This window comes from Phalangium opilio, unplaced genomic scaffold (genome assembly GCF_054372755.1).
Source record: "Phalangium opilio isolate 3A_F unplaced genomic scaffold, DU_Popi_V2 ptg000101l_1, whole genome shotgun sequence".
NCBI classification, from domain to species: Eukaryota; Metazoa; Arthropoda; class Arachnida; order Opiliones; family Phalangiidae; genus Phalangium; species Phalangium opilio.
The window spans coordinates 6,738,504-6,754,319 of record NW_028324204.1 but is presented as its reverse complement, the minus strand read 5'-3'; the positions used below and the strand labels follow the sequence as shown (position 1 = coordinate 6,754,319).

Genomic DNA, 15,816 nt, shown 5'->3' with positions numbered 1-15,816 from the left:
GCAATCTTTTAACATACAAAATCTGGGAGGGTATCACGATCTGTACGTGTTGTCTGACACACTCCTTCTAGCCGATGTGTTCCACAATTTCCGCAAAATGTGTATGACATCCTATCGGCTCGATCCAGCCCATGCTTATACCCTACCAGGTTTTGCATGGAGCGCCGCCCTTTGTAAAACGAAGGTACACTTAGACCTTCTTTTGGATGAGGATATGCACCTATTCATCGAAAAGGGGATTAGGGGAGGTGTCTCGATGATAAGTCATCGTTTTGCCGCAGCCAACAACAAATATCTAGAATCACATGACGAATCGAAGCCTAGTAGTTACATCTGCTACCTAGGTAAGAAATTTTAGATTAAAATCAGTGAAACAAACTAATAACTAGCATTCATAGATTGTAACAACTTGTACGGTACTGTCATGTGCGACGCCCTACCGGTGAAGAACTTCCGATGGATTGAACCAATCCCGAACTCTAAAACCGAAATTCTACGTTGTTCCGACACCTCACCAGAAGGTTTCATAGTTGAGGCGGACCTCGAATACCCGGAGGACTTGCACAACGATCATAATTCTTACCCATTGGCACCAGAATCAATGACAATCAAACCCGAGATGCTCTCCGAATATTCAAAGGACCAGATGACCTCGCTCAACATAAAAATCAAGGAATCGCTACCAAAACTAGTCCCCAACCTTTTCAATAAGGAACGATACGTCGTTCACTACCGTAACTTGAAGTATTACGTATCAAAGGGGTTAAAAATCACCAAGATTCATCGGATTTTGAAGTTCGAACAGGGTGCCTGGTTGAAGGAATATATTAACTTCAATACGGAGAAAAAAAAACTAGCAACAGACGATTTCGAGAAAGATCTATATAAATTAATGAACAATGCCGTCTTTGGTACGTAATTAACTTAATTTACAAAATTAAAAAAATAAAAATGAAAATAATTTTTCAGGTAAAACTATGGAAAACTTGAGAAATCGTCAGGATTTCAAACTAGTTACAACACCAGAGAAAGCGGTTAAAAAGGCCTCATCTCCCGCCTTTGAGAAGTTTACCATCTTTCACAATCAATTGGTCGGTATTCACATGACGAAAAAGAAGTTGGTCCTAAACCGCCCCATCTACACGGGGTTCGTTATTCTGGACTTATCAAAACTTCTGATGTACCAATTTCATTACGATGTAATCCAGAGACGATATGGGGAGAGGGCGAAATTACTTTTCACCGATACAGGTACGAGGTTTTTAAGGTGTTTACCCGATTTTAAACTAATCCATCTTATAATTACAGACAGTCTCACGTACTGCATCGAAACCCCCGACCTATACGCCGATTTCGCCGCCCAAGCGGACATGTACGATTTTTCTGGCTACCCTCGCCATCACCCGCTTTTTAGTGAAGCGAACAAGAAAAAACTTGGAAAATTCAAAGACGAGCTAGATGGTACACCGATCGAACAGTTTTGTGGTCTAAGACCCAAAATGTATAGTATATTATCTGCAAAGGGCGAGAAGAAGACTTGTAAAGGTGTATGCAAGCGTGTGGTCAAGAAGAATGTTCGCCACGAACAATACCGCGACTGCTTGTTTAATCGCGAGTTGACTGTAGCTGAAATGACTCGAATCGTGAGCAAAAAACATGTTTTAACAACGGTGAGACAGAATAAACTATGTCTTAACCCTTGCGACGACAAGAGGTTCATTTTAGATGACGGTGTTTCTACACTCGCCCATGGTCATAAAGATACAAAATAAAAAATTTTAAGACAAATTTATTGAGTAATTCTTATACATATATTCTACAATCATACGATCGTTTACATTTTTGTTTGTAGAGAATCTCTCTATTATTTTATACATTTTAATTCCTCGACATCGATAGAGGGAAAAATAGACGCAATATCCACCGCAGGTTATACTAGATTCTCCTTGTAATTGACGCGAATTGTACGTCACAGTTAGGCTGTTTCGTTCCACGAAATCGTTAAATTTAAACACATCAGGTGGGTTGCCGTAACTTTCAAAAAATTCCGTGTTCTTTTTCCTCGAAATGTAGATCGTTGTCCAATGTTCTCCGCGACCTCTCGACGTATCCGTATTCACGATGAATAATGAGGGAAACGTTGTAACGGTCTTTGGGAGTTTATCCGCTGGGAATATCCCTCTAAACAGATTCTTGGTGTAGCGATCACGTCTTAATATTCGTTCAAGTTGTTGAGTGTCCATTTTGAACGCGTTTCGCGACGCGCGCGTATTCAAATGTACGTGACTCGCGCGCGCGATTTCAAATATGTACTCGACTCGCGAGCGCGGGCTGGCCCCATGGCGCGGTTCTTACGAACTTTGGTCGAATAAAACGGCTCTGTTTTTATCAATTTCAATCAGGGATTGAAACTCTGAATAGTAAATCACGCTAACCGTAGACGGCAGTGATTCCCCGAAAATTAATTCCAATCGCACACTCCCATTCTTTATAAGGTTGAAACTTTCACCGGAACTACCGTTGAGATCGGGAGTTAGGTCGAAGACGAATAGAGCGTTTCCATTGGCGAATTCATCTCGCCCGATAAAGTTTCCCTCGTCGATATTCCATTGTCCAGTTTGGAGGAATAGATTAGTATACGATCGCATGTATAGGTTATCCTTGAAGTTTGGGTTCAGCGGTTTATGCGGCACGCTAACCCCGTCAACGTACAAAGCGATTTGAGATACCGCATAGTTTTTAAAATTGAAAGGCGACATTTTGTAATCACCCAAAAACGCGTTTTGATCGACAAAGCCAATCACTACTTTATTCGGTAATTGTCCGCTAAATAAATTGTCTTTCACGGCTATTTTATTTCCTTGAGATATTGAAAATGAATTACACTCGGTACGAGTAACTGGGTATTTCATCGTGGCCATTTCCAGGGTTTTGGCGTGGGATATCATAATCTCGGGTGTTAATCTGACTCTTCTGACGAACATTGACGCGTGCGAGAATACAACCTTACACTTTGTTCCATCCGTGTGTAAACAGAATTCGTTGGGACTTTTGATAAACTTGAAATTAAGGTCGATCAAGTTTGGTATAAAGCGGTTTTGTTGACAAATATCCACGTGTACTATGCCGATTAAAACGATAACACCTTCTTGGGCGAATTTTGCACGCTTCTCGAACCCTTCATTTTCAAAATAATCGTCGAATTTTCCCGATGAATCCTTGTAGAAGAGCGCCCCCGTCAAAAAACTCTCTTTGGCGGGTCCTCCGAAAGTCAACTGCGTTTGAATCATACTCTTGAATGGGTATTGTTGAGGGCACGATGTAACCGATCTATCGCCCAACGACGCGTGGACTTCGCTAAAAAGGCTACTTAGAAATAAATTTTCTGGTCCAATTTTATCAGCGGCCGTTACTACGGTATTTGACGCATCGCGAACTTCGGCCTTGGGTAGTGTTCCGTCGGGTTTTACCACTTTGACTTGTACTTGAATGAGAGTGTTCTTCAAATCGATGTATGTTTCCGAGTTTCCAGTAATGGAGAATATGATTGCCTGATTTTCATTAACGTTGGACGTTGGGTTATACTCTACCCACTGACTCCCTAATATTCCGGTTTGGGTGTACGGTACGTGGAATAAATCCAATTCCGAGCTGATGCTGCTTTGAGAGCTTGGATGCGCCAGAGACATTATGAAAATATATCGGGCTGCAACGGGTACGACCTTCTCTTCTTCCTGGTTCGAACTGAACTGACGATACGCGAAGTCGTACTCTTCCTTTTACGACCGTTTCCGGCTAATCCCGTTACTGTTTCGGCCGCCTTTCTCAACGTTTCCTTGCCCGCTTCGCTTCCTCTTGTTTTTAATGCCTCTTTAAACGATACACCCTCCGTGAGGTCTGTCGCAATTTTTGCACCCGTATTTAAAGCTTTTCGTCCGAGAAATTTCGCACCCCTTTTTAGAATGGGCATGGCGGATCGAAATGCCGAGGCTAATATATTTCCGAGACCGTAACCTCTTTGAACGGCCACACCGCGGTATACGGGAAGTGACCCATGTCCAATTTGATTCAGATAATAGTTTTGATAATCTCCTACGGAGAGGTGTCCCGAGTTATACGGCGACATGTTGCAACCCCGACAAACGTGTGGAAAGTGAGGGGTTTAATAATGTTCATGACGCTTTTATAACAGAGTCCAGGGTCTCCTGGGTCTAAAGTGAAGAGTGACGTGAACTTTCCCTCGTTCGAAATGTACCGGTACGCCCATCTCGCTCATAATATTTATTTCGATGGTTTGAAATTGGTTGTTCGCTATAGGCATATAATGCGGTCTGGAAAACTCCTTCTCGACCGTGTCTCCATCCTTTCCATTTATACTTATAATTCGTAAAAGAGGAACATCAGAGTCTCCGACCGATCGACATTGAATTATATCGGAGTATACGAATATAGAGTGTAACCCAGCATCCATGTCGCAGCTGAATGGCGCGGTCATAGACTTATCCACGGTGACGTCTTCGCCGGGGTTTCTAGTGAAACCTAATATAATGGCGACTTCGTGGGGGATACGAACTCGGTTTGCTCCCTTTAATTCGACTACAACTCGTCGGTTTGGTTTGTTGTAATGAAACTCAACCCTAGAGTTTATTTTTTGACCATCATCGTCGGTTGACATTATTTCCAATAATTCTTCCGCCGAACCGTAATACCCAGGAGGGATAAATATGGTTATGTCACGCGTCTCTCGATAAGCGTCTACTGCGACACTCTTATACTCCCCTTCTTGGTTCCTGAGGTTTGTTCCGACATCGCCATCGTAAGTTGTATCCTGAATTATGAACGCGCATTCTTGTTTCACGTTATTCCAAGTTCTCGGGTAGCTGATTTCGGCCAGTCCAACCTCGTACAAGGATCCGTCGAGTTTAATGGGTTCCGGTAGATATGTCCGGAACCTACTTATGGTGTTGTTCTTGAAATATTGCGTCGATGAGTCGGAGGGTAGTGTGATGTAGAAACTTATCTTGTTTCGATTTCTTGCACCCAAGAATCAAATTCTGAACTGTATCCACGCCAACGAACTAGCAGTTCTTTGGTACCGTCGGGTTTAGTTCTTTATCGTAAAACCCTTTCGATTTTAAATTTACAGTTTTCGAGATCCTTGCCAATTTTCTGTATTTCCTCTTTGTAGAAAACACCGGAAATGAGTTCGGAGTTTAGATCCGCGAGCTTATATACTGGAGGATCCCTCGCTATTAGTTCCGTTACTTTGAACAATTCCTCCGTGTAATTGGCTAAATACCCCTTTTCAAATGTCCTTTTATTTTTGCTTATTCTAACTAGGTCGCCCACCTCAAAGGGGTAGGAAACTGGGGGGGAAAATCAACACGCCCGTATAGGTTATCCCAAACCTTTTTGGAATTTTCACTCGTGACTTCAACCGGTTTGCATTTAATAGATCTATGATAGTTGTTGTTATACGATTCCAATAAATCCGGTAATACGTCGATGTATCTATACGTATCGTTTTGCGTGAAATATCGGTACATGCGCGCTTTCAAAGTTCGATTAAATCGTTCGACGACGCTAGATTTAACTTCCGAGTGAGTGGCGAAAAACCTAATGCGCTTACGTTTAAATTCTTCTTGTAGTTCTTTGCAAAGAAATTCCTTGCCGTGGTCGGATTGCACAATCTTGGGTTTTCTGCCCGATTCTAAAATAGATCTAAATGCGGCTACCATCGTAGAACCCTTTTTGTCCTTGGTCGCAACTGCGAACGCGAATTTGCTGAATATATCGATACAGCATAATAAATATCGATAACCGTCGTTGTGACGTTTGATGTTTTGCATGTCTGCCAAGTCAATTTGCCACTGTTCGTCTATTCCATACACTATAGTCTTGTTTCTTTTGAATTTGTATCTCGCCGGTTTGTGTAGCGTATACGTATCTTGACGCATTAAAAATTCCCGAACATCGTTCAAGTTGACGTTAATTCCCTTTGAGATAGCGGCGCGATATAGTCCATGCACGCCCCCGTAACTCCCCGGGTCTCTTTCGTTGTAGTAAATCTCTTCAAGTTTATCCATGTCTCGTACTGTTCGTGTTGTTTTGGGCGTACTAATACGCGAAGTCAAATAGTTCAATAATTATAATAATTACTAATATTAACAACGCCGTAATAACTTTGGGTGAATTTAAATATAGGGACGTTAAAACCCCGGTGGGCGCTGAATCATTACACCCTTCCATGATGATGTGTGAATGAATTGTGAAAGAATGTGCACATGGTATATTCGTTTATATCATTCTTTATTACAAAGTAATCCAATTTCCATTACCGAACATAGACTCCGGAGATGGAGGTAAAAAATCAAGTTTATGCACAACACTTGGTGAACTATTTACGCTGTCAATATTCGGTAGACTATCTATGTTATAATGTTGTACATTTTTAATTAAGGTTTTCGGTACACTTTCACTCGAAAGCAGTTCGTAAAAGTGGTCTATTCCGGTGGCAGTGTCTTTCGGTTTATTTCTTAAAGCCCTGACGGATTCGTGTAGCATGTCCACGATATTAGATCCGACGATGGGGTGACCTTTGAATATCAGTTCGCCATTAGCGGTCCAGTCAATCTTGGTGTTATTATGAATCCATTTGTATAAAGCGATTGCCTTTTTGAGGTGCGTATCTGGAATAGCGAGAGCTATTTCCGGATACCAGTCCTTCTTTTTCGGTGCCTTAACCGTTTTCTTCCTCCTTCTTTTGTTAACGGCGCTCGATAATAGATGATTATACAAATTTATCTTTTGCGATTTATTTAATTTTCTGTTATTCAAAACGGCATTAGTATCTAGGTGTTCGTCAAGTTCGATTTTGGGTTGCGAATTCAATCGACGATAAACTTCCTCCGGAACTAGAATCATCTTCCTAGCCATTTCTATTAAGAGTGGTGCTAACAAAAGTGGGAGAAAACCTCCGTTTTGAGAGAGAATCTTCTTTCGCTTCGCTACTGTTTTCTGTTGAGACAGCTTCCTTAACTTTCGCGTGTATTTCCTCAGTCGCTTCTTCTGATCATCTGATAATTTCACATTCCCGCGTAGGACATTTATACACCCCTCCGCGATGGCTTTGATGGAGTCATTACTGGCGTGTTTGATTGCGTGTTTTCTCTGACTCGGATTGCACGTAGTTAAAAACTTTAAAAAATCTCGGTGCGCGTGTATTCTCTTCATTTTGGTACAAAGACGGCAGCTTCTTCTCCCGGTATAACACCCGTTCGCAGCCGATGTTCATCTGACGTTGTTGGTTTTAAATCAACCCATAAATACCCGTAATCTCTAGATATGGCTTGATGGAATGCGTCGATGACGTATTTACTGTTTGTGTGGCATATCTGTTTCGCCAAATGAAATATAGCCGATTTGTCTCGCGGAGATTTGAATATTATCAGATAGTGGGCGTTTAAATTTAATGTTCTTATTTCCTTCCCGGGATAATATAAGTTTTGCATGAGAATGAAGACCGACGTATTTTTATGATGGGATCCACGTATGAACAAATTCGTTACATCCTTGTTATTTGAAATTTCACAAAGCAAGTCATCGAGAATGACAAAGTTCTTGACATTGGGGTCTAATAGATTTACGTTTAATATACCCTCGTGAAATTCAACTGACGGGGTGTGATCCAATACCGAATTGAAAAGTTTCGGTTGATATTCTGTATAACACCATATTATTCTATCTGGTGGCGGGGTAATACATATATCTCTATGCTTAATGAGATTAGCTACAAAGAATGATTTCCCCGACTGTGTCGCCCCGGCGATAAGACCGTTAAAAGGGTGTTGTAGGCTGAAGTCCATTTTAACGAATGACACACATTTTCATATACCATTAGCTTTTATTAATAAATATTCTCTGCTCTTAAAAATAATTTTTGTTATCACACGTTTACAAAATTCATCTTCCAAAAAGGTTTTGTTTTGAAATACTTCATATATTTCAACGTAATCCAAGTTATCCACCGCGGTCTCATAGTTCATGGCCACACGCATCTCCCAACCATCTAAACAATTGTGTTGTGTCTGGGATGGGTGCTCGACACCACACCCGTAACAACATTTTTTTATATTTATACGTAATTGTTCGAGAATGCAGTTTTTAATTAACTCGCGCACGCGTTTTCCCTCGTTGAGGAGCGTAACCACGTCGTTATAGGTTGACATCAACGTCTCGGTGGCGAAGTATCCAACCGCGAAGCCCTTCTTGGTTGGTAGCATCGTGCCGTACATCACACCCGTTCCGGGATACATCACCCTGATGTCCATTATCTTGCGACCCTGGTACGTTCTCAACTCTACACGCTTCGTCTCGGAACCGGTGAAAAACCACGATGTCCCCGGTGCGTCGTTTGCCTCGAAAAACGCTAATATTTCGGCCTTTCTTTGGTAGAGTTCGTGGAAGTCCGACTCCGCTAGGGTGATCCCCGTAGAACTATCTTGGCACCCCAGTCGTACGTCGAGATCCGGCGAAACCTCGATGCCTTTTTCCGACGATATGGGGAGGAACGTTGTGGCGGACATTCTGTCCAATTCAAAATTGTTAATTTACAATTACAACTAAATTTACAATTACTCTCGGTCTTTAAAATATTTTACTTACATTGTACTTGTCGGTCTCCTGGAACTTGCTGGTCTTCTGGTACTTGTTGGTCTCCTTCTTAGCACTTTGAGGTTGGAATGATTTTCTACTTTGGTTAGTCTGGCTATTTATAGTGCCATTATATTCTACGTCATTGTAGCTTTAACTGTGCATTTTTGGGGGTGAGTAATGGGTTTTCTGGGGCGCCACATGTCGCAATCGGGGGATAGGATATTTTTCCATGGCGTTGGTTTTCCCCGGGTTTTCCATGACGCCCTTTTCCGGGGTTTTACCCCCACAAGTTAAAATTCATTTTTAAACTGCACTAGAATTGAACTGATTTGAATTCCCACTTTTTATTTTTCTTATCCCTTATCTTATCTTAGTGTTTGTGATTAAATTAAACTTCTCGAAAATTCCAGCGTCACTGGCGCCATCTGCTCCCCCCTCGCACCGCTCGCACCACTCTGCACCACCCGCCACTTGCACCACCCCTGCCTTCCACAGTGCTTGGGCTGGGAGACTCATATGAACCCTACTAACCTTAAAGTATAACGACCTTATTTCCAAAAATAGAAGGGAATATACATTATAAAAAATTTGCTATCTCTTATTACAAAATAACTAAACCTTAATTAGTCTTAAAAACGCTGACTACTGCCTCGCCATGTTTAGAGGCGTCTGATAGAAAAAACCCCATGGGATCTGTTGAGTCAATTCAGCAGGGGTAAGGAGTTCTGGCTAGCAGATGCCTCTAAACATGGCGAAGCAGTAGTTAGCGTCTTTAAGACTAATTAAATGCTAATTATTTTGTAATTTGAGATCATTTTTTTCCCCTTTAATATTTAGATAAGACCGTTATTTTAGGAACAATTTCCTTTATGCAGTTTCATATTTTTCGGACGCCGGTGTCCGAAAACAGTTTTTTTTACTTGGATTAGTTCCAGTAAATGCGAAAACAATTTTACGATCAATTTCATGATAACATTAGCAGAATTTCAAAACACAGTCCTTAGATCATAAGTACGACAGTATCTTAAGTAAGACGATTAACACTAGTGGGGAAAATGCCGTTACAAATTCAGAGTTTCTAGTTCTTAACCCAACTTTCTTTCAATTTTCAATATTGAAAATTATATTTTGTAATTCGCTAAATATCCGATTTTGAGGGTCATAGTTTTTACAAAAGTACACAAAAATTTCAGAAGTGTTATACCAACGATTGTGATTTTCACCACTAGTTTTACCAATATTTGACTGCTGTTGAATGCCATGAGCCTCGCACTTGGGATCCAATAAGTGAAGTACATTATATTTGAAGGTCAAACGCTTTCATAAACTAAAGTCCGAATATGTAACCATGGATATGTATAAATACTAACGTACCATGTCTTACATCCCACAAGGAATTTCACTTAAACGTCCATTCAGCGAGGAAAAATATAACTTCTAACTCCTCCCCCAACCTTGAGAGTAGAGGAAAATTCCTTTTTTTATCTATCTGCGCATGGGCAAAATTGAAAGCCCACCACTCAAGGTTGTCTGGAGATATATAATTTTTATTCCCCACGTGACCTAACTATTTATGCCTCGTCGTTTCACATCCACGGGTGTTATGAGAGGCTGACGTTTTGGCCTAGTTAGGAATCCATAATACGTTAATATTTACCATGGTGTAACATATTGATGGCAAGCGGAGCAAAAGGACATTCTTATACTTATGTGCATTATGTTATTTTTAGTAGACTATGAAACCTTTCTCAGATGAAACTAGTGAATGGCGAGTTAATGTTTTGTCTATAGGTTAGACTATTTAATAATTAGAATTTAGCCAAAACAAAGGAGAAAAATAGGAACATTATGAAAAACAAGTGCTTTCATACTCACGCGCTTGGGTTTTTCAAAATTACTTCTTGTGGGAATAGGTCTTGATACAGAAATAGATAGTGACGGAGTCTGTCTAAACTGACGCTTTGCTCTATTTTCATCAACTGCTAGCTATCTGTTTAAACATTAAAGTATGAGTGGAAAACCATTTTTAACGTATTGTGCTACGGAAGTAAGTGTTATTCCGCATGGGCTTAATTTCATTTCATCATATCGTGTTTAATTACACAAAGAAGACTATTGGAAATGTATCAGAAATCACACACATACGCGAAGGATGAACCGGTACCAATAGCACACGCTATGCGCTAGTGCAGTGAGAGCCTTGCCTCAAGACTTGAATTTTTTAAGTTCCTTATCGAGCTTTGAGCCCTAAGTCGCGTGGTTAAAAACCCATTTCTAGCTTTATTTGAGCCTTAGCGAGCTTCAAATTTTGATCTTAATTTAAATTTAAAAATACTATGCCCTTCGTAACGAAAAAAGTATTGTGTTGTTACAGGCATAGATTTAATTTTAGAAGTAGGAATGGATAGCAGAGTAATGTGGGCGCGCGTCAAAGTCCCGGACCCCCTTCCTTGGGGCGGAGGGGTATGAAAGAAGAAGCGGGTCATAGCGACAGGGGTAAAATGAAATTACGTATTTTTTGCCGTCCCCGTCTGCAACGTCATCAAAACGTAGTTTAAGCGAGCCAATAAGATAATTTAAACTTTTCGTTACGTGTTGGAGGGAAGGGCTCTATACTGGGCTATGGTCGGACTGAAGTAATTACTAACTGTTCTCCATTCCTACTATTAAAATTATATCTATCCCTGGTTGTTATGTAAACAGACATAGCTTTGCGCTATTGCTTTGGTGGTGTGTTTGTTTGTGTTCCGGGGTACACCATGAACAAGCGTGGATAGAAACCGATAAAACCAAGATTCTCTACCACCTTAGAGCTCTAAAGCGAAAGAATTGCAAATAAAGCAAATTAGCGCCATGGTAGGAGTTTGCAGCAGTTTTGCGACTTCGGATGAACGTAAAACAAGTTTTCGGGACCCTTTTCAAGACAAGGTACACTGCTGGCCCCGTGCTGGGTCTTGAAGGTATTGGGAAAGAAACAACATTGGCATCGTCAAAAAATTCACCGGGTTAGATTGCGGCAACCCTCAAGTTCAGATTTAATTTTATGGACGGCTGCATCGAAACCGATTTATTGGAAAGCGTATATTTGAAATATTTTAGCGAGAGGGGATGGGGAATGCGGGCACGGTAGCTTGAATGCAAGATTCGGTTTCAGGCGGAACGGGCACTATTTATAAAGGCTGGGTTGCCGTTTTTTATTATAATTGTCGTTGAAAACTTTTCCTGACCCATATGCATAGTTGAAATTGATTTCTAGCTACGAGTGTGAAAAACATACTAGCTTTTAATATTTAATTATATAGCGAGTGTGTATTTTTGTGGTTTTGTGTGTGGAGGTTGGATGGACGAAAAGATATTTTACCTAGGTGTGGTAAGCAAGGATTATTTAAAATAATCCTTATGGTAAGAACTATCGTAACCCAACCGTTGAGCCTTGTCGCATTTTATCTAAGCGAGTTAGAAAATACTGTGCTACATTAGCACATACAAAACTAACACGTCCTTCACACCCCCATGCTGGCTCCCGGGTGCATGGCTTGTTGGGGGCGCATTGAGTTAAACAACACCCCCTTAGCAACATTTGCTGTTCCGTTTTTTTACGACTTAAGGGGGCGCACACTATCTCGGCCCCCGGGTGCAAAATTGCTTAATCCGGCCCCGCCCCCAACTACACCTAGCTAATACGGAAATTTTATTTACGTGACTTGTTTTCAATATATCTAATGAAACCAAGCTGATCATACTATCCCTTAAACTTCAGGCCTAACTAAAACCATAGAGAGAATCAAACTGCTGCTGGAACCACTCACTCGAACAAATCTGCGAACCCATCCAAAATCTGTAATGTGATAATATAACCACACAGTTTATAAAAGAAACTAATCAACGCCCCTTATTAGAAAATAAATGTAGTAAATCCAGGATCGCAATTGTTTCCAACTGACAATTATAATTAAACATACTTAACGGTGAAGTTCCATTACTATGATATTGTGACTTCTTTAGCAGGATCAATGGGGGGGATGTGAAGAATTGTTAGTAATTTATGTTACGTATTCTAATTCAGTAAATTACAGATACCTATATGGAGTATCTATTACGAAACTGCGCCCGTAGAAGTGGAAGGTCACTATAAAGAGTTAGTCGTAACAACAATTGCAAAGATGAACCTAAAGTAAGATTCGTTTCGGTTTAACGATTTCCTCCTTTTCACCACTTTAAACTTCAACTGACAAGCTTAGATTAATTTCTCTTGTTACTTTGTCAAATAGCGTTAAATGTCGTAAGCTAATTTAATCCGATCTATTTGAAACTTTGTAAACACACGCAATTTCGATGCCTATTTTGAATTCACTTGCTAATGAATTAGGGTGAAATCTTGAAAGCCCTTGCTTAAACTATCAGTAATGGTCCTAGAGTGATTGTGTTTTCTTTTAAATGTATTTTCAAATGCTTTTTTTTCAAACTTCTTTCTCTGGTATTTAAGTTATACCGGAATATTAACTGACAGTGGTATGGACTATGGTCACTCTAATGGACCTGGCAATGGAACCGGCGTGTTGGGAATTTTATTAAGAAATGTAAGTTGTAGCAGGGATTCGTCCCATTCCTTGGTATGGGCCAACCCACATAACCTATGCTGCGATGGGTGGGGTAAAACTGAGCAGCAGTGTCGACGATTGATATCAGAAGTATATAATACTGCTCTTCAAGAGAAGTGTACCACAAAGCGGGATAATTTTAACATGATTCTTTCCAACATCCGTTAACATTTGGAGCAAGGTCACGAAACGGAATCACATCCGCAATAAATATTTCCCTAATCTTTAATCTATTAGCGCTTAACTATTTGCAAAGGCGCCCTTGAGGATTTAGTACCAAACAGTTATAGAATTCACAGGGGTTTCTGCTTGATGAGCAGAAAAGCAAACAAAAAGATTAAGTCTGGGAAGCATCATAATTATAGCATTAAGAGGATACAGAGTGTAATCCTTCTATATAACCCCTTCTGATGGTTAACGAGATATTTAAGTCAGTTTTTAAACTAAAGGTTCCTTATCCACCAAATTATTAGACTGAAAAATAACAGTTCTTATCTCTACTTTATTAAGTTTTCCTGTAAATAGCTTAAATATTTAATATTTTTATTCGAAATTATCTTACCCCAATCAGACAGCAGTCACAGCCGTCGACAAAAAGACAGTCAAGACAAATTATTCTCCCGACGGAGCAAAACACTTATCCTCCTGCATTGCATTAGTACAGTTCGAACTGTAGAATGGACATTTAACAGTGCAACTTAGGGACCGTCCATAAACTACGTCACGCGAAAAAAAGCATTTTTTGACCCCCCCGTCCCCCCAGATCACGCTTCGTCACGCTTTTCTCAGACCCCTCCCCTAAAAACCACGTCACATTTCTTTAACCCCCCCTCCGCACTATGATTTGTCTTAATTTACAAATTTAATTTGACTAATTTTTTGAGTGATATGCCGCCCTCTCAGAAATATTTTGCTCGGCTGAAAATTCAAGTTCTCTTCCCTCTGATTGCCCTTTAGAATTTTAATGTCTGGATGTGCTTTATATAAGATTCAAAAAAGTTCCATAAAGTTTAGTTAAAGGGGCACACTTTTTAGGTTTCGACACTGTCACCGAAAACAGACTAATCGAGCTTGAGATTTAGAAAATTTGCCAAAGAAACGAAACCATTTCAATCGGTAGGGGGATTTGATTCATCCTCACAAATAATAGGGGCGAATAAACAGAGACATAAGAGAGTTTACGCTGTTTATTTTAAATGCGCTATTTAAATAGGCTATATAAAGGTGTAAATAGTAGATAATTGCTTAAATTTTCTACTATTTAAGCGATGATGGAATAACAATTTTGGTAAATTATTGTAACGGTGGTCTGTGGAATAATGTCTTTGTTCTTCTATAACATAAGAGAGCCAATCGGCCTCTTACTGACTTCGTAACAAAATCAATGCTAAATGTGACGTCACGCATCGAAGAACCCCTCCCTCCCCCTTGTCACGGACCGTCACAAATTTAGAAACCCCCTCCCCCCATAAGAGTGTGACGTAGTTTATGGACGGTCCCACCCATCCGTGACATACGTCACTGGGAGAGGTAAAAATTCTTTCATGTGGTAAGACGTTTTTCAATAAATTTTGTTTAAAGGAGAATTTTAAAAAGTCAGCGGTAAAACAGAGTCGGGTGTCTGACTACCGGTATTAGGATCCAAGAACGTAAAGACTAGACTTTGGTGGACGGATAGCTTTGACTTTGAATCCACATACCGGAGGTTCCGTATTAACTCTATATCAAGCAGACGATGCTGCGGCCCTTAGGATATGATAGGAGATTTAGCACATCGCTAAATTGCCAATTTATTTTAGGGGTACGCAGTCTTTCGGAATATGATTGTCTGAAATTCGCAGTGTGGTGTTTTGTGATATCAAGTTACATCGTTACTCAGTGTGTTTCTGGGAACATACTTTCGAAGCTAACGCTTCCACCGAAAAATATCTTCATCGAAACCCAAGAAGATATTCTAAAATATCCCGGTTTGCCCATTTTCATTGTCAAGAATACGCCAATTGACAATTTCTATCTGGTGAGGCTTTAAACATTTCTAAACTCATAAATGGTATATAAGTTTCTGTATATAAAAAAAAATAAAAATGTAATTAATGTTCGTGATCTCGTGAGTATGTATATGACTTTTTCCTCCACCATAATATATTAATTTCATCAGGGGTAAATAACGAAAGGAGTTAGAGACGCTAGCTTCCGTAGTGTAGAATACAGTGGGACCTTGAAACGTCATAGAATTTGTAACTAACGTAGTGCCATCTTTGGAACTGTATTGTAAATAAGAGCAGAACCTTAAAAGTTTTGCCTTAAAATCTCGCACAGCAAGGTATTCTGGGTAAAGTAAAATGGCGGGTGTCGAACTGTCGATGTTGTGAAGTCGTCTCATAAATCAACCCAATATAATTATTATATTCAATCGCGAGTAAACAGCAATTTAAAGAAGAAAGATAAGTCAACAGTTTGCAATTTGAAGCCGGGGAAATCCTCAAAATGTGATCAAACTCTTTTTGCCGTAAGTGCGCGGTTACAGAGTCGGCCCAGTGAGCCAAGGCTTAGTGGGAAC

The 15,816-nt window shown here is 40.2% G+C and overlaps 2 protein-coding genes across 3 annotated transcripts; one reads left to right on the top strand and one right to left on the bottom strand.

The window, feature by feature from the left end:
- The first annotated feature begins 210 nt into the window (after positions 1-210).
- On the top strand, positions 211-1,788 carry LOC149631192 (uncharacterized). 2 transcript variants are annotated; one of them, XM_089851248.1, is made up of 4 exons: positions 211-344; positions 399-911; positions 970-1,251; positions 1,309-1,788. In XM_089851248.1, exons 1-4 carry the CDS (start codon positions 215-217, stop codon positions 1,770-1,772), a joined length of 1,389 nt encoding a protein of 462 aa, XP_089707374.1. In that variant the 5' UTR covers positions 211-214; the 3' UTR covers positions 1,773-1,788. The 2 variants fall into 2 exon arrangements, with proteins under 2 accessions (XP_089707374.1, XP_089707373.1); XM_089851247.1 differs by having other exon boundaries at positions 970-1,788.
- Positions 1,789-7,886: 6,098 nt separating this feature from the next.
- On the bottom strand, positions 7,887-8,939 carry LOC149631191 (uncharacterized). The gene is made up of 2 exons (XM_089851137.1): positions 8,665-8,939; positions 7,887-8,586 (listed from the first exon to the last, which is right to left on the bottom strand). Exon 2 carries the CDS (start codon positions 8,583-8,585, stop codon positions 7,887-7,889), a length of 699 nt encoding a protein of 232 aa, XP_089707263.1. The 5' UTR covers position 8,586; positions 8,665-8,939.
- Between the last annotated feature and the right edge of the window lie 6,877 nt (positions 8,940-15,816).

Excerpts from the sequence above, each read along its gene's own strand:
- LOC149631191 (XM_089851137.1), bottom strand. The coding sequence starts at position 8,585 with ATGTCCGCCACAACGTTCCTCCCCATATCGTCGGAAAAAGGCATCGAG.
- LOC149631192 (XM_089851247.1), top strand. The coding sequence starts at position 215 with ATGCACCTATTCATCGAAAAGGGGATTAGGGGAGGTGTCTCGATGATA. Across the intron at positions 345-398 it reads TAGTTACATCTGCTACCTAG|ATTGTAACAACTTGTACGGT; the intron begins GTAAGAAATTTT and ends TAGCATTCATAG. Across the intron at positions 912-969 it reads AATGAACAATGCCGTCTTTG|GTAAAACTATGGAAAACTTG; the intron begins GTACGTAATTAA and ends ATAATTTTTCAG.